Source organism: Ips typographus, linkage group LG6 (assembly GCF_016097725.1).
Source record: "Ips typographus isolate SLU linkage group LG6, UJ_Ityp_2.0, whole genome shotgun sequence".
Classification (NCBI taxonomy): Eukaryota; Metazoa; Arthropoda; class Insecta; order Coleoptera; family Curculionidae; genus Ips; species Ips typographus.
Window position 1 is genome coordinate 7,610,591 of NC_138427.1, and position 16,299 is coordinate 7,626,889.

A 16,299-nucleotide genomic window follows, 5' to 3' on the forward strand; every position below is an offset into this window, starting at 1 on the left:
GTGCATGTGTACCGAGAAGATCGCGAGTTCTTGGCCTATTATATCATCCTCCCGACCGCAATCCTGTGCAATCTTTGTTCTCCTCTACTCTCATTGAACAAAGCTTTTTTCCTGGAATGAGTCACAAACTATTGTCACTTTTGATACAAATAAACTTGCTGCGATAACAGATTTCCCATAAAAATAATAAACTTGGACTTTGAATCATTAGTGTGGTTTTGGTTTATACAGGGTAATTCAGGTTTTAATACACAAATGTTAACCACGTATTCTACGTCCAAAAATAATCCCAGTGTGCTCTACAAACTATATCCCGGAATTGCGTCTTTCAGGAAATACAGGGTGTTGAAGTTTTATAAAAAAAACACAAAATTCATTTTTTTTTTCAAAACGCCTAGGTTACACACATATTTTAATAGGTATATACATACATATTTTAATGAAACTTTGTGGTTTTCATAAACATAAAGAGCCGATTATTCACCAATTAAAAAATTGTTATTATCTCCACTAGTAGCTCGCGTATTAATGTCGGCTGATAATTTTTAAGAAAAAAAGGTAAGCTACTGCTTTTTATAAAAATAAAATTGATTTTTCCATTTCCCGTTTAATTTTGAAGGAAAAAGGTCTCTTGGAAATTTTTCTTCCAAAGCATTGTTTTCGAGTAATCGAAATTCGAACATATCGAGGCAATAAACTAATAGTAAGCAACAAAGAACTAAACATTTGATAAAAAATTATAATAATTGTTCAAAATGGTGTCCTTCGACTCAACGTTGTAAAATTGACTGCTCGTAAAATTGGCAACCTTCTTTTTTTTGATAAAACTTCAACACCCTGTATTTCCTGAAAGGCCCGTTTCCGGGATATATTTTATAGAGCAAACTGGGATTATTTTTGGACGTAGAATACGTAGTTGAAATTTGTATATTAAAACCTGAATCACCCTGTAGATGCGACAGTATAGTGCGTTTTCACTGTTTTCATGTCCTTTGTCCGCTGCCTGTTAAATGGTACCCAGGTCATTGGGTGCAAGATGAGTCATTTCTTTATTCGGTTCCCTGTTATTAGGACCAGGAGGCGGATTTTTAGTTTGACCTGAAAAGCTCGTCTATTAGAAAGTATACGTCCTTCCTGATTAAACAGGGCCTACAAACAGTTTTGCAGGCCGCATGTCAATGCAACTCAATTTTTCTCTGTTGTAGGATGAAAAGGTCAGTTTACTTTGCATTCAAAGGAAAAGTAAATTGTTATTTTGCAATATACAAAGGAGTTTAACCAAACAGCAACTCGTGAAAAAGCGTGGATTAAACAGTTATTTTTGTACCAAGTTTGTTTTTAGATTTTTCTTAGACTATGTATTTAAAACGTCTAAATTAATTCTTACACACACAGTTAAAATATACAGTACCAAACGTGATAAAAAAATTGTAAGTGCATTTGATATTAAAAATCTTCTATCATTAATTCAGTCTCATTCCGCTCACATTACGATACCTTTCCAGTTGCATGGGGTAAGTTCATTGATAAGCAGACGAATATTTTTAGGTTATGTTGCTACTAACATTGACAGTTACTTGACTGACTTTGACGTTTAAAACCCAGAGAAAATAACAAATCATTCTACTCACAAAATTACAATTCGTAAAATCATTTAGTAAATATAGTTCTAATTTCTGCTTAAAATGTCTAAAATCAACGAAGTTACGACTCTCTACAAACAACTGAAAACCGAATGGAACTCGTCGCACAGAAACTTGAGTAAATGCGAAAAACTTCTATCAGATTTGAAGGTATGTAACCCAGACCATAGAACAAAAGCTTTTGATAATATAAACTCTTTTAAATTTCCAGCTAGAGCTGACTAATCTTGTCTTTCTTCCGACTTCAAATATTACAGCCACCAAACAGGAATTGTTGCTTGCTAGAGATGTATTGGAAATTGGTGTTCAGTGGGCTATTGAAGCCAACAATATACCTGCCTTTGAGAGGTTCTAAAATAGTTTAAATGCTTGCAAAGCCCACGTTTTTACAGAAAGTTTGTAGATATATGGCTCAGCTCAAATGTTACTACTTTGACTACCAAAACTGCTTGGAGGAATCAGCCTATAAGTATCAGTTACTTGGACTAAATTTGCTTTTTTTGTTGTCTCAAAATCGAGTAGCTGAATTCCATACTGAACTTGAACTACTCCCAATGGAACACATACAAAATGATGTTTACATTAGACACCCTTTGAGTATTGAACAGTACTTGATGGAAGGCAGTTACAACAAGGTATAATTTCAACAACACAATAAAACATTTGATAACTAGTCATTTTTAGATCTTTCTGGCTAAAGGAAATGTACCAGCCAAAAGTTACAACTTCTTTATGGACATTTTGCTAGACACTATCAGAGGAGAGATTGCCACCTGTTTGGAAACTGCCTTTGAGAAAATATCTGCCAAGGATGCTGCACGAATGATGTATTTGCAGAGTGAAGATGCTTTGAAAACATTAGCTGCTAAGGTATGTTGGTATTCTTGAAATTTGCTCTTAATTAATAATTTTCAAAAATCCAGAGGAAATGGAAGCTGGCAAATGACAACTTTTTCCATTTCACTCCTGAGGTGAAGAAAACCCATGAACCCATCCCTTCCATTGAATTGGCTGAACAAGCAATTGAATATGCCAAGGAACTGGAGATGATTGTTTAGACTTATTTCTTTAGTTTTTAGATGAACCTATTTAATATAGTAATGTCATTTTCAATAAAATGTTTTTTGCAGTAATTTTGTTGGATTTTTAAATTAAATTGATTTTCTTATTTTATTGAGCTGGATTGACTAGAGGCAGTGTTGCCAAGTGTTACCTATGGAGAGTTGCAGTTTCTTTTTTTTACCTTAAAAGTCCATCTTAAAGAAAATCAAGTTACAATATTCTATTGTTTTTGCTCACAACTTCTGCTTATTATTCTGGGACCTTCTTTTTACTTTAATTTCAAATAAACTCCCAACAAAAAGGGAAACACTTTTTGCCATTTTATTTAGATAGCTAGATACAAGGTTGTAGGTTACATTTAGCATTAATGTAAACAGAAACCTTTAAATAATCGTTTAGAAAATGAAGTATGACAATAATTGCTCTATCTCTGTCTCAACCATATACCCGACATATGCGAACAAGCGAGATGAAAACAGTTCCTTTATAGTCGCAATCGAAACAGATCATCACATCAGCTGTTTATTCAAAACATTGGAAAGTGGAAGTGGAAAAAGCAAATGTGTCAGTTGTCGAGCCAGACCGCCAGATTTTCCGTCTAATTTTAGCTTTAGCGGGAAAGTTTCCTTTCCAGGAGTATTTTAACCTACTCTCACATCGCCGGGGATGCAACAGTGTCGTTTTCAAAGTAGGTTTCATTGAAAATAGTGCCAGAATTTCGCAATAACCGTTGTGGTATTTTAGTCTAAACCACCCCTAATCTAAGGGGTTTGTAACGGTTTTTCGGCGTTGTCAGTTATGGAGCAAGTGCCGTTCGAAGGGGAAATTGCTGAGCCGGAAAATGCACCGCGTAGATCACTTCGTTTGGCTTTGAGCGAGCTAAATCAATCCGTCGAACTGCAGGCTACTCCCAGCAAAATAGTTAATGCTGAAGAAATGCTGGTTATTCAAAGGGGACCCAGGAAAAAACCGATTACCTGGTCGCCTGTTGAATATGATAGGTATGACCCATTGTTTATATTCGTTTAAGTAGGGCAACTTGTTGATTGACTAATTGAAAAGGTGTGAAATGTTGTTATCACATTCTGTTTATTATGGTTTTACTGGCGATTTTAAATTTTAAAGGTACCTGACCCTGAAAGGTTAGTCAGGGAACCCTAAGTAACCAATGTTGCCAGTAATAACACCGTAAAGGGTGGAGTTGATAAAAAGATAATATAAATTTATTAATCAGGATTTAAAAATATAGCAATATTGAGGTCAAGATGTCAGTTTCAGTATGTTTTAAATTTTATGCAAACTTTTGCGGATTCTTTGCTATAAATATTGATTGTTTTCACTAACTTGAAAGCATTCTAATTGGAATATATTTTATACTTTGCCCAAACGCAGTTTTACTAATTTTCGATATGTACAGAAGAAATGTGCTGGCAAATTACTTTAGATAATAATGTAAATTAACCCTTTATTGCCCTAGTCCCATCCTAAATAACATATTCAACAAATATTCCTTCTACCCCATTACTTTGTTAATGTATGTGGCAACGGTGCAATTAACCGTCATCTGTCACATAGGTCGAAATGTCAAAAAAAAAAATTGAGGTTATCTGAACTGCTACTGTTCAGTGTTTATTTTTAATAAAATATTTAAATCCCAACAAATTCTTACGTTCACCTAAAATAGTTCAAATAATGTTAACATTGCCTACCTCCTAATAATATTGATTAATTAACACAAATACCATCCGATATGAGCGCTGTGAAAGAAGAGAGGGATCCTAACTTTGGAGGGAAAGAACCGCCTAAGCCGGAAATAAACAAATCTTCTATGGAGATTTTATCGGAACTATTCAGTACCTTTGACGCCGAGCCACCCGTAATCGTAAAGAAGGAAAAGAAGGAGAAAGATAGTGAGGCAAAAAAATCTAAGAAAAGCAAGAAAAAACATAAGCATAAAGAGAAGAAGCATAAGAAGAAATCCAAAAGAAAGCGCTCATCAAGTACTTCTTCCAGTGGGTCTTCAAATGGAGAAGTTGACTTGGCGCAGTTGCTGATCAAACAGGAAAAGGATAAAGCTGATGAAAAGATAAAAATAGAAGGAACCTCTCTTTCCCTGGATATTAAGTTGGAAATCAACAAGGAAGAGCAAAAAGTAAAATCCAAATCTGATAAGGACTCCAAGCAGAAAATTCACATTAAGGACATTCATTTATCATCAATTAAAAGAGAAAAAAGTAAAAAGAACAAAACAGAGGAGGAGGACGGTGAAGTTACAGACTCTGAAAGTGACTCTACTAGGAAAAGAAAGATTAAACACAAAGATAAGAAAGAAAAATCAAAGAGACATCGAAGTCACAGTAGAAGTAGAAGTAGAGATAAATATTCTAAACATGAAGACAGAGAAGAAAAGTCTAAAAAAGACTATGTTAGTTCAGATTATAGAAGTCGGCATGACAGTCACAGCAGAGATTTTTACCAATCTGACAGAAAACATAGAGAAAGGTCAAGATCTAGAGATAATTTTTATTCAGGTAGCTATAAAGATGACTACCGATCCGATCGCAGGAATAGATACAGACAAAGAAGCCCTTCACCTTTTAGAGATGATGATTTTTATAGGTCAAGGCCGCGAGATCGATTTTGGCAAAATAGAGATCATGACAGTTATAAAAGGCCAGACCACAAAAGAGACAGATCCAAGGAGGATAATTCCTCATCCCGCATAGATAAAAAGAAACTACTAGAAATCGCGCGACGAAATGCAGTTCAAATGATGAAATCTGGCAGTTTACCTGGAGCATTAAGCCTTGGTTCTGTAGCCCAAGAAAAAATGATTGCAGCTATAAAGTCAGGAGGAAAAACCATTGAAGAGTTAACAGATTTTTGCAAGTCTTTATCCAAAAAAGAAGAGTTGGGAGAGCTGTCCAGTTTGTCTGAACAAGATGAAAGTGATACAGAAGAGGCATTCCATCATCCTTTCAAGCTGAAAGAAAAACCCACTTCAATAACAATGAATATTACTAATTCAGTGCCATTACCAACAAAGAGTGCACAAGAAAGAACTACAGAACTTAGAATGCAATTTCCTGTAAGTAGTGGCCAACAGCACAGGGTTAATGAAGAGTGGATTCCAGTGTCAACACAACCAAGCAAACCAGCCACAGCAGCCACCAAACCTAAAATCACCCAAACTGTCAGTGCACCTTTAGCAATTGAAGCTCCTCCATCATTGCCACCAGAAGCAGCCCCTAATTTACAAGTTGCTCTTCCAGGACCCCAAGTATTTCCACCTCATACTGAAACTCAGCCAGCAAATGTAGACATAAGTTCAATAGTGTCAGAGAGATTAACTGCCATGCGAAAACTGCAAGAAAACCCACATGACGTGCAAGCTTTAGGTCAAATGTATAAATCAAATAAAGAGATGGAGAGTTGGGCAAAAAGTAAACAACAGCTGGGAACATTCACTGGTTCAACTGGTGTTCAAATGCTAACACAAGCTGAATTATCCTCTGGATACCAAGCTTGGGCAAAACGTGACCAACTCCAAACTGCTGCACCACTTTCAGGAGGAATGGGAATGCATTTACTCCAGAAAATGGGCTGGAAACCAGGCGAGGGTCTGGGAAAAGAAAAAACAGGAACTCTAGAACCACTTCTGCTAGAAGTCAAACTGGACAAAAAAGGATTGGTATCAAATGAGGAACAACCAAAAGGAAAGAAAAAAGCAAAACAAGCTCAGACTGTTAAATCCCTACAAGGCAAACACCCAGTGTCCTTATTGGGTGAATATGCTTCAAAGAGGAAACTGGGAGCCCCTCAATATGTTTTGGACTTTGAGTGTGGACCGGATCATAAGAAAAACTTCTTATTTAAAGTAATTTTGGATGGAGTTGAATACAAACCCAATGTTGCCAGCGCCAACAAGAAAGAAGCAAAAGCTAATGCTGCAAGTTTAGCACTGAAGCAAATCGGTTTACTTGTGTAAAATAATGTTTTTTGTTTGTAAATAGAGTTATTTTTGACTGTATATTTAATACTAATTATAAATTAGAGAATGTTTTGTTTTTTAAGGATATTAAAAAAAGTACAAACTCTTTAAATGTTATTTATTTATTGCAATGAGGAATTTCATACCTGCTATATTAATATTTTTTAACTTGAAGACAGGGTGGTCTTTACAAGCATATTTGAACAACCTGTATTCTTTACCTGAATTCGATGTAACACAAAGCATTCAAATAAACATTCAGATAAAAATCATTGTAATTTTTGGTGTAGGTGACATATTAGATACATATTTATTGTTTCTAACCACCCTGTATATTTAGGTCAAAAGCTCCCCATTTAAAAAATCGGACTTAGCACCTATATGAATACAGGATCAAACTTACATTAATTTGGATTAATTAATGTTTTAATGTTGTTTTTGTGTTTCAAGGTACCCATGTGAAGAAACTCTCCTTGCAAACTTTCTCATAATTGGTGGATTTTTTATTTTAGAATCTTTGAAATATATGTTTACTGAAATGAAGCATTTTCCTAGGTTGAAGCTTTTGCGACCATCAAGAGAAAGAACGCCAGATCCCAACCCGCCAAACAGGAAACCTGACATTCATCCCAGATTGAGAAAACGTCTAGTTATGTCTCCTGAGAAGAATCCTAAGGAACTAGGACACTATATTGCCAGGAAATTGAGAAATCTCGGAACCTTTGAAACGGCTGGAAAAGCTTAGTTCAAAGTCATTTTATACGTATGTTGAAGCGCACAAGTTGCAGTTGATTTGGCCCTTGGTGACATTTTATTTTTCTACTTAGATAGGTTTTATTGTTAGTTTTAGTAAGTGTATACTTTAGAAAATGTGTTAAAGTAGGTCTTTAATTAGATATACTAAACATTGATAATAGAAATTCAATGTTAACTCATCATCATAAAAATCAAAAATAGGTACAATGAATCAACTGAACAGATGGAGTTTAAAAGAAAATTTTTAAGATGTACCTATTATAGTATGTATATTATACCCTATATAGATGTACTATTATTTTCTTACTTTACAAAAAGAGATGGATAATTAGCATCTGGAAATAAAGCAGGAAATACCTTTTGTCATTTCTAATAACTTGTAGAAATCATATTATTTCATGTACTTCTATACTTTTTTTAAGGTAAACTATAGATGGGTTATGTTGTGGTCAAGTAGTTTTTTAATATTTTAAACCCAAGTAGATCTCTTTTAAATTGTTTTAGTTAATTAATTGATCATAAGAAAGTGCCTTACTATTTTAAGATTTTCATAAGTTTAAGTAATAAATAGAGTATGTTTTACAGTTTATAAAACTATTTGAGTCAGGCACAAATGTGTATGATGCAAGATTTGTTCTTTGTAGTAAACCTGTTAGGAAAATGGGAACTTTTATTGAATAAAGAAAAAATGAAGTTTCAAAGTGGTATTTCAATAATAGGATTGCCTTTGCCACACTGAGAAAATAACTAGAGCAAACAGCTAAGAAGTAGATTTTCATACAATTTGAAAGTTCCTCAAACTAAGTGCACCTAACAAAATCAAAACTTACCTTCTCACTATCATTTAAAGATTGTAGGAAAGGTGTCTCCAAACAAAAATACATTAAAGTCACTTTATTTCTTAAATAAGTAAAACGCTTACAATCGGCGACCACGTCGTCCACCCTTCCTGCGAGTAGAGTCAGATGGAATGGGAGTGACATCTTCAATGCGTCCAATTTTCATGTTAGAACGAGCCAAAGCACGGAGAGCACTTTGAGCACCAGGACCTGGTGTTTTTGTTTTGTTGCCTCCAGTAGCTCTCAATTTAATGTGAAGGGCAGTGATACCAAGAGTTTTGCATTTTTCAGCCACATCCTACAATATGAAATTTACTATAAACTGACTTACATAGCAAAATTAATGGTCATACTTGAGCTGCCAACATAGCGGCGTAAGGTGAGGCTTCGTCACGATCGGCTTTGACTTTCATGCCTCCAGTGACTCTGGAGATTGTTTCCCTTCCAGACAAATCAGTGACATGTACGAAAGTGTCGTTGAAACTGGCGAAAATGTGGGCTACTCCGAACACGACTTCACCTTCGCGCACTTGGGGGCCCAAGGAAACTTGGACTTCTTCTTTCTGAACTTTACCTTTCCTGGGAGCCATTTTTAACCTAAAAATTCGAATTATAAACCCTCGAACGAAAACAATTCGAAAAAAACTGTGTTTAAATGTAGTAAGGAAAGCTTGACTATGAACCTAGACTTGTAAGAAATAGCAAGAAAGAGTAAATAGAAAACCAAATACACTGAACGGATATAGGTAGTACACAAAACTAAATCCTCAATCATCCAAACAACTGTTGGTTAAATTGAGTTTTATTTTACCTTTATGAGAAATAGACGGTTTGAGGATTATTTTTAAATATTTATCGAAGCTTATTTTCAATCTTTGTTATTAAAAAATAATAAATTCTTCAACGCACCTTAAAGTTTTTCAGAAATTCCCGACTAAAAAGAAACGGGACGTCAATATTGTCAATGATGTCATTTATTTTTATTTACGACGTTTACGTGACAGATGACGCATATTTTCAGAGAGAATCGGAGGATTTTTGACAGTAGAGTTGTGTGTCGCTGATCATAAAATAGTACCCGGAGAAGGTACGCAGTCATTTCTAGAGAACAAAAATTTTTAAAACACTTGTGGTATGATATGATTGGCATGCAAATGTTAAATTGTTTGTCCCAATTTACTTTTGGCCTACACTGTTTTCATAACATCTCTTTAAACAAACAGCATTGAACATTTTGAGATTGCTAACCAGTTAAAAATTCATGTTATTAATTGAAAATTAAAACTTTGATAATTTTTAACAATTTTACTCTAAAATGGAAATTGCATCGTACAAAAGACGAAAATTCATATGTGCCATGCAAACGTTTCATAAAATATTAACCACCTTATGTTGGTTCTCATTCGTATACAAAAAAATACGCAGGTATAATTAAATATACTAGTCCAAACCAAAATTTTAATATTTCACTTTGTTACACATATTCGGTGTATAATTTGTTAAATAATTATAGGAATAATTTTTTTTTAAATTTAAAGTTCTATGTGTGTTTAAATTTCAAAATTTTCAGTTTCATATCAGAGAGTTTAACTGTGCTCATGATGTATAAAGTAAGAAAAGATTTACCTTTTTATTTCAGCCTTTTAATCTTGGGCACCATGCGATTTTATCCACTGCATCAAAAAACCAAAAAAAGATTTTTTGTAGAGTTAATTGTAATGTTAATTTTTGGAAACATCATCTCTGCTAATGTTATAGTACTGTTTGGATCCAGCCTAATAAGTATGAGTTTATCTTTTTACAAGATTGCAAGAAATAGTAAAGTTATCTTTTAGATGGCGATTACTTTCTGGTCACATCATCATTTCCGTTTGCCCTGGCAATTATCGTAGTTAATGGGTCTACTCTAAGTTTTGCAGTGAATCACAAACAATGGTCCAATTTATTTAAGTCTTTAACAGATTGCCAGAAATTTGGTAAACCGCCTAACTACGATTTGTTGAAAAAGAACGGAGATCGAAAGGGCATGATTTACATGACCTGCTATATCTCTACCTGTACTCTCTTTGCAATTATTGAAGCTGTTGAAGAACAAAGATGCTTGAAAGTGGGTAGTTCAGATTTACCTTTCAGTGATTTACGTAACATTTTTGTACAGAACGTGTCCAAACACGAAATTTGCGGGTTTATCATACCGGTTTGGTGGCCTACCAATTACCATCCAAGTACGTTTCTTAAAACCATGGTTCAAGTTTATGAAGTTGGGACGATTATCATTCTTTCAAACTTCACCATTATAGCAACTCTGCAATATCAAGTTTGTGAATACATAGCAGCAAAAGCTGCACACTTGGGTTTGAATTTCAACGCAATTGATCCGAATTCTGATGCCAAGACACAATTTGAACAGTTTAAATTGTTTGTTGACTACCATCAGCATATAATAAGGTATTATCCATTTTCTTGATGTGTGCAAGTGCAAAAATGTGTGCATTATAAATTTTGTTTTTTATAAACAATAAAAGCAACCAAACATTGACATGCCCCGAAGTAGTATAAAAAAATGTAAAAATATTTCAAAACACTATAGAAGCTCCAAAATGCTTTGCAAAAGCTTACAAAACAGCCTAGAAACTTCTAAATGCTTCTAAAGTAGTCTAAAAAGGTTTTAAAACTGTACAGAAACTCCAAAATGCTTCTCAAGCACTTGAAAGCCTTCCAAAAGCTTTTACAACAGTCTAAAAGCTTCTAAATAATCTCCAACTAGTCTAGAAGCTCTCAAAAAATTTCAAGGCTGTCTAAAAGCTTCCGTATGCTTCTAAGGCAGTTTAAAAGCTTTCACAAGTCTCTAGAATCTTCCATAAGTTTTCAAATGCTTTAAAAACAACAATTTGCATTTGCAAAAACCTTCCAAATGCTCCTAAGGTCATCAAAAAAGATTTCAAAATACTACAGAAACTCCAAAATGCTTCTAAAGTTGTCGAAAGCATTACAAAAGCGTTTAAAACAGTCTAGAAGCTCTCAAGACAGTCTAAATGTTTCAGTATTCGTTGAGAACAGTTTAAAAGCTTCCAAAAGTTTCTAGAACCGTCTACAAGATTTCAAATGCCTTAAAAGCAGTCTAGAACCTTCAATACTCTTAAAGTAGTCTAAAAAGATTTAAAAACACTACAGAAACTCCAAAATGTTTCTAAAACAGTCGAAAACAATCTAGAAGCTTTCAACAGTCAAAATATTCCAAATACTCTTTAACTAGTCTAGAAGCTTCCAAATGCCTAAAGCATTCCAGAACCTTCAATATGCTCTTTAAACTGTCCAAAAACCTTCCAAATACTCCTCAAGTAGTTTAAAAAGGTTTTAAAACACTAGAGGAACTCCAAAATCCTTCCCAAGCAGTCGAAAGCGTTCCAAAACGGTCTAAAAGATTCCAAATGCTCTTTAACTAGTCTAGAAGCTCCCAGAAGGTATCAAAACAGTTTAGAAGTTTTCAAAAAATTCTAGAACTGTCTAAGAATTTCCAAATGCTTTTAAAGCATTCCAGAACCTTCAATATGCTCTTTAAATTGTCCAAAAACCTTCCAAATGCTCCTTAAGTAGGTAATTCAAAACAATTTTGAAAGTTTTTAAAACAGTCTAAAATCTTCCTTGATGTTATTTCTAAAAGACTTTTGTTCTTTTTTTAAAGCTTTTTTAACGATTTGTATGCTATTTTGAGGAAAATAGTTTTTTTAATTTTAGTGCTTTTTAATCCGGACTCTAATAATTATTACCTTTCCGTAAATTTGTATATTTTGTAGTTTGTGTGCTGAGTTTGATTCTTCATGTAAACGTACAGTTGGACACGTAACTTTTACTACAGCGGCTATATCAGCATTGTTTTCTTATCACGGAATGCAGGTAATGATTTAATTCGTGATTTTATAAGTTTATATAAACACATTATCAGGGTAATTACAAACTGTTGGCTTTTCTTGCCCTTTACATTTTGAATTTAGGCTTTATGTGTCACACTGGACAAAATTTGGAAGATGCTGTAAGTCAACTGCTACCAAATGAAATAAATTTTAATTTTTCTGAATTTTTTAGATGTTGGGGATAAGCAATTCCATATATTCAAGCAAATGGTATGAACTTAATATTCGGGTGAGACAGCGGATACCTTTTCTTTTGGCGCGCACTCAAAAACGAATTGGATTAGATGCAGTGCCTATTGGATATCTAAACTATGCACTTTTTATGACGGTAAGTTAAGGGCTAAATCAAAAACCAATGCATAACAAGTGTAAATTTTAGGTGTTGAAAACCACTTGTACGTATTTGAATTTACTTAACCACACAATTTAAGTCTTTTAAAGCGGACTGGATGGAACTTTGTATAATTTCACCGACACTAAAAACAAAACTGAGTTTATGTTTAAATATTGCTAGAATTATAAAAATACACCTAAAAGAACTAATTAACAGCACGATTTTTGATTATACCAAGAGCCTGCATATATTTTATTTGATAAACTTAGTTATATTTCAAATGTCTGAGTTAGTTTAATTGAAAAAACAATCAAACATTATTGTTGCGCAAAATAACGTTTTTTCGTATTGACTTGAAATTTGGTTTAGTTTGGTTGGAAAGTGCATCTTCTTCTTCTCAGCCCGTATTTATCCACTCCTGGATGTAGGCCTTTTCCAAATCCCTCCAGGCCTTTCTATTTCTAGCAGTCCGGGTCCAATTCCTTCCTGCAACATTCTGGATATCGTCGCGCCATCGTCTGATGGATATTGCATTCATTTATACAAATTTGTGACACCCTGTATCAATGTATCTGGTAACAAATATTGACAATTTACATTTTTTTTATACAAATTTACAATATAAAACAAAATTCTATCTTTTATTGCAATCTTTATAAACATATTCATAAATTCTCCTAATTAGCATTTCGTTCTAAGAAGGTTCGGTTCGTTTTTTATTGTTTGATACACAGAAATTTAAAAAAAACGTCGCGAGTAAGGATTTGCCGAATATTTTTTTGTGTGAACAATAATATAATACAACAAGTCCGGTATTATCAACTAAACTTTAGATCATGTTTTAAAGAAATTTGTGCCGGGAGATTTGTATATTTAAACTCGGTTTGGAACAATTTTTTTCAGTTTACCAGAGGTTTACAAAGTAACTTAACTGTTTTTTGATGGATTTTTCAAACTTTTTAATCCTTAGTGGGCTAACGAGTTTTATAGTTTATCTATTCCTAAAATGGCGACAAACTTACTGGACAAGAAAAGGAATTCCGCAATTAAACCCCAATATTTTGTTTGGAGACGTTAAACCAATGGTTTGGGATAAGACATCGCAACCTGATTTTTTTCTCGAGTTATACCGACAGTGCAAAGAGTTAAATTATAAAGAAGTTGGTTTGTACACTGGATTGGTGCCGGTTTACATGCCCATTGACTATAATTTAATCAAACGTATGTTGGTCAAGGACTTTGGTTATTTTGCTGAACATGGGATGTACCATCATAAACAAGATTTTGCGACTGTTAATTTGGTTCGTTTTGGAGGAACAAAATGGCAAAATCGCAGAGCTCAACTATGCACCTTGTTTTCTACTGGTTAGGTTAGTTACTAAATAATAACACAAATAAATTATTTTTTTACAGGAAAACTTAGGAACATGTTTGATACACTAATGGCTAATGGGCAGACACTTAATAAAGTTATAGCAAAATGTGAAAAGGACAATAAAAATATTGATATAAAAGATGTTTTAGCAAGGTACACTACAGATAACATCGCAACTTTAGCTTTTGGTTTAGTATCTGACACTCTAAATGAACCAGAAAACGAACTCATGTAAATACATTGGTACCAATTATTTTTAGTTTGTAATATTGGATAACATTTCAGACAAATTGGAAAAGAAATGTTTCAACCTAAACCCCTAAAGAGAATGCTCGAATTTATGTTTCCTCCAGACTTATTAGTCAAGTTTGGTCATCGTATACTATCACCTCGTGTATATAAGTTTTTTCCAAGTGAGAATACTAACTTTGATTGTATATTGTATAATATGGTGCTAAAAAAATTGTAGAAATGATTCAAACTGCTATTGACTACCGTGAAGAAACTGGTAATAAAAAAAATGATTTTCTGCAACTAATGTTACAACTGAAAAAAGATGGAAAATTATCTGAAGATGGATGTTTAAATAGTTCACTTGATCCAGCCTTAAGTTCTTACAAGGATAATGCTGAAATAATAAGCGAGTCACTGCTGATGTATGCAGCTGGATTCGAAACGTCTTCAAGCGTTTCAACGTTTGTCATGTATGAATTGGCACATAATCAAGAAATTCAAGATAAACTACGAAATGAAATTAATTCGACAATAGAGAAAGAAAATGGAAATGTTACCTATGAATCTATTATCCGTATGGAGTATTTGGATAAAGTTGTTAAAGGTGGGTATTAATTTTATTTACAAATATAGCCCAGATATCAATGCAGATTTAACGTGGAAAAACATCGTTACTCGATGATGTCTATTTTAAGTTCTTGTCTTGTGGAAAAGTTGGGTTTTCTGTTTCTCTGTTTCTCACTAGATCTTGGTTAGGACAGAAGATAATAGAAGACAGATACACAAAACATAGAATGAAACTCACCCTATAGAAATTTGAAATTCATGCTACTAATCAACTGAACCTTTTTTTATTTTAGAAACATTGAGAAAGACCCCCGTTGCGCCAGTAATATTACGAGAATGTGTGCGTGACTATAAGTTTGAAGGCAGCAACAAGACTATAGAAAAAGGTAACATACTGTACAAACATTATTGAAGCAGTATTTGAATAAAATTTGACAGGAACGAAATTAATTTGTCCCGTCATTGGATTGCACCATGATCCCGATTTCTACCCTAACCCAGACGAATTTAATCCAGAGAATTTCAGTTACGAAAAAGAAAGTTTACGGCCTAATGGTGTTTACTTGCCTTTTGGAGATGGTCCCAGACGTTGCCTAGGTGCGTATTTTTAATTAAATTAATTAATGATCAACTCTATGTACATTTTTTCAGCTGCAAAATTCGGAATGTTGCAGACCAAACTAGCATTAGTGTATTTAGTGAAAGATTTCCGATTTACTCCCGATAAATCGGTGCAATATCCTCACCCACTGGATAGCGGAGGGATTGTTGTGCAATTTAAAGGACAAATTCTACTTAAGGCCACAAAGTTATAACGAAATGTATAATTATTCTATTTTTACTGCCACCATTAGGAAAATAATTCCATTGCGTAGGTTACTTGTTAAGAAAGTACCTTATGGTGAACGGAAATCCAAAAAAGCATTTTATTTAGGTTACAATTTTAGATTAGTTGTACAATTTTATGTTTCACCTAAACATTATCAATAAATAATACCTTAGAAACGGTGTAGTTATAGTTAGTGTTCATAACAACCTAAGGACATTATAGGCGGGCATTATTATAACGCCCTGAAACCGTTTTTAAAATTAGCAATGGCATTTTTATACTTCCATACCATAAAAACTTTTTCAACAAAAATAAGTTACGCAATTAACCTCAAGTCTTGATTTTAAACCGTAAACATTTTTGACAAGCACCCTCTAGCCTTTCTAGTATAGTAGGCGGTGCTAGAAGGTGCTTGTCAAAAATTATGGCGGAAATAGTGGTGACACTTTGCGTTTGTTTGTACTGTGGAAATTGAGTTTTTTGAGGATTAGATGAATTTTTACGGTTTAAAATCAAAACTTGAGGTTATTTGCGTAAGTTATTTTGGTTTGCTGCCGTTCATAAGTTTTTCAAGCCACATTGTAACAGCAATTCAGGAAAAAGCCCGACCGTGTCAGTTTTTTTACAAAAAACCGGATCTAACTCAACAGTGGTTGAACACTTTGAAGTGGAATGATTTTACTCCAACACTAAACTCAATGGTAAGTACAAGTGCTTTCTAGTACAGTAAACTTATTAGGTACTTGCTACTTGCA

The 16,299-nt window shown here is 33.8% G+C and overlaps 6 protein-coding genes across 9 annotated transcripts; 5 read left to right on the plus strand and 1 right to left on the minus strand.

Moving 5' to 3' along the window:
- Nucleotides 1-1,583: 1,583 nt before the first annotated feature.
- Nucleotides 1,584-2,776, plus strand: Rpn12 (regulatory particle non-ATPase 12). Its single transcript, XM_081982999.1, has 5 exons — nt 1,584-1,793; nt 1,855-1,991; nt 2,047-2,278; nt 2,328-2,513; nt 2,567-2,776. The coding sequence occupies exons 1-5, from the start codon at nt 1,686-1,688 to the stop codon at nt 2,699-2,701; spliced, it is 798 nt and encodes a 265-aa protein (XP_081839125.1). The 5' UTR covers nt 1,584-1,685; the 3' UTR covers nt 2,702-2,776.
- Nucleotides 2,777-3,235: 459 nt separating this feature from the next.
- LOC145731291 (uncharacterized) lies at nt 3,236-8,153 on the plus strand. Of its 2 annotated transcripts, XR_014178779.1 has the most exons (4): nt 3,236-3,393; nt 3,450-3,706; nt 7,252-7,559; nt 7,611-8,153. XR_014178779.1 is itself a non-coding variant. In XM_081983005.1 (3 exons), exons 2-3 carry the CDS (start codon nt 3,504-3,506, stop codon nt 7,439-7,441), a joined length of 393 nt encoding a protein of 130 aa, XP_081839131.1. In that variant the 5' UTR covers nt 3,236-3,393; nt 3,450-3,503; the 3' UTR covers nt 7,442-8,153. The 2 variants fall into 2 exon arrangements, 1 of the variants encoding a protein (XP_081839131.1); XM_081983005.1 differs by having other exon boundaries at nt 7,252-8,153.
- LOC145731267 (protein Son-like) lies at nt 4,289-6,802 on the plus strand. The gene has a single exon (XM_081982969.1). The coding sequence runs from the start codon at nt 4,456-4,458 to the stop codon at nt 6,691-6,693; it is 2,238 nt and encodes a 745-aa protein (XP_081839095.1). The 5' UTR covers nt 4,289-4,455; the 3' UTR covers nt 6,694-6,802.
- Nucleotides 8,154-8,331: 178 nt separating the features above from the next.
- On the minus strand, nt 8,332-9,319 carry LOC145731290 (small ribosomal subunit protein uS11A). 2 transcript variants are annotated; one of them, XM_081983003.1, is made up of 3 exons: nt 9,201-9,319; nt 8,645-8,888; nt 8,332-8,589 (listed from the first exon to the last, which is right to left on the minus strand). In XM_081983003.1, exons 2-3 carry the CDS (start codon nt 8,879-8,881, stop codon nt 8,371-8,373), a joined length of 456 nt encoding a protein of 151 aa, XP_081839129.1. In that variant the 5' UTR covers nt 8,882-8,888; nt 9,201-9,319; the 3' UTR covers nt 8,332-8,370. The 2 variants fall into 2 exon arrangements, with proteins under 2 accessions (XP_081839129.1, XP_081839128.1); XM_081983002.1 differs by having other exon boundaries at nt 9,103-9,252.
- A 537-nt stretch (nt 9,320-9,856) lies between these two features.
- Nucleotides 9,857-12,754, plus strand: LOC145731282 (uncharacterized). 2 transcript variants are annotated; one of them, XM_081982988.1, is made up of 7 exons: nt 9,857-10,073; nt 10,127-10,398; nt 10,450-10,739; nt 12,089-12,188; nt 12,238-12,324; nt 12,378-12,533; nt 12,585-12,754. In XM_081982988.1, exons 1-7 carry the CDS (start codon nt 9,890-9,892, stop codon nt 12,633-12,635), a joined length of 1,140 nt encoding a protein of 379 aa, XP_081839114.1. In that variant the 5' UTR covers nt 9,857-9,889; the 3' UTR covers nt 12,636-12,754. The 2 variants fall into 2 exon arrangements, with proteins under 2 accessions (XP_081839114.1, XP_081839115.1); XM_081982989.1 differs by lacking the exon at nt 12,238-12,324.
- Nucleotides 12,755-12,872: 118 nt separating this feature from the next.
- Nucleotides 12,873-15,781, plus strand: LOC145731278 (putative cytochrome P450 6a13). Its single transcript, XM_081982982.1, has 7 exons — nt 12,873-13,904; nt 13,953-14,145; nt 14,200-14,327; nt 14,384-14,752; nt 15,009-15,101; nt 15,154-15,312; nt 15,367-15,781. Exons 1-7 carry the CDS (start codon nt 13,481-13,483, stop codon nt 15,528-15,530), a joined length of 1,530 nt encoding a protein of 509 aa, XP_081839108.1. The 5' UTR covers nt 12,873-13,480; the 3' UTR covers nt 15,531-15,781.
- Nucleotides 15,782-16,299: the final 518 nt, after the last annotated feature.

Excerpts from the sequence above, each read along its gene's own strand:
- LOC145731267 (XM_081982969.1), top strand. The coding sequence starts at position 4,456 with ATGAGCGCTGTGAAAGAAGAGAGGGATCCTAACTTTGGAGGGAAAGAA.
- LOC145731291 (XM_081983005.1), top strand. The coding sequence starts at position 3,504 with ATGGAGCAAGTGCCGTTCGAAGGGGAAATTGCTGAGCCGGAAAATGCA. Across the intron at positions 3,707-7,251 it reads TCGCCTGTTGAATATGATAG|GTTGAAGCTTTTGCGACCAT; the intron begins GTATGACCCATT and ends GCATTTTCCTAG.
- Rpn12 (XM_081982999.1), top strand. The coding sequence starts at position 1,686 with ATGTCTAAAATCAACGAAGTTACGACTCTCTACAAACAACTGAAAACC. Across the intron at positions 1,992-2,046 it reads AATATACCTGCCTTTGAGAG|ATATATGGCTCAGCTCAAAT; the intron begins GTTCTAAAATAG and ends GAAAGTTTGTAG. Across the intron at positions 2,279-2,327 it reads TGGAAGGCAGTTACAACAAG|ATCTTTCTGGCTAAAGGAAA; the intron begins GTATAATTTCAA and ends AGTCATTTTTAG.
- LOC145731290 (XM_081983003.1), bottom strand. The coding sequence starts at position 8,881 with ATGGCTCCCAGGAAAGGTAAAGTTCAGAAAGAAGAAGTCCAAGTTTCC. Across the intron at positions 8,590-8,644 it reads CCGCTATGTTGGCAGCTCAA|GATGTGGCTGAAAAATGCAA; the intron begins GTATGACCATTA and ends TTCATATTGTAG.
- LOC145731282 (XM_081982988.1), top strand. The coding sequence starts at position 9,890 with ATGATGTATAAAGTAAGAAAAGATTTACCTTTTTATTTCAGCCTTTTA. Across the intron at positions 10,399-10,449 it reads AAGAACAAAGATGCTTGAAA|AACGTGTCCAAACACGAAAT; the intron begins GTGGGTAGTTCA and ends ATTTTTGTACAG. Across the intron at positions 12,325-12,377 it reads GACAAAATTTGGAAGATGCT|ATGTTGGGGATAAGCAATTC; the intron begins GTAAGTCAACTG and ends TGAATTTTTTAG.
- LOC145731278 (XM_081982982.1), top strand. The coding sequence starts at position 13,481 with ATGGATTTTTCAAACTTTTTAATCCTTAGTGGGCTAACGAGTTTTATA. Across the intron at positions 13,905-13,952 it reads ATGCACCTTGTTTTCTACTG|GAAAACTTAGGAACATGTTT; the intron begins GTTAGGTTAGTT and ends ATTTTTTTACAG. Across the intron at positions 15,313-15,366 it reads TGGTCCCAGACGTTGCCTAG|CTGCAAAATTCGGAATGTTG; the intron begins GTGCGTATTTTT and ends ACATTTTTTCAG.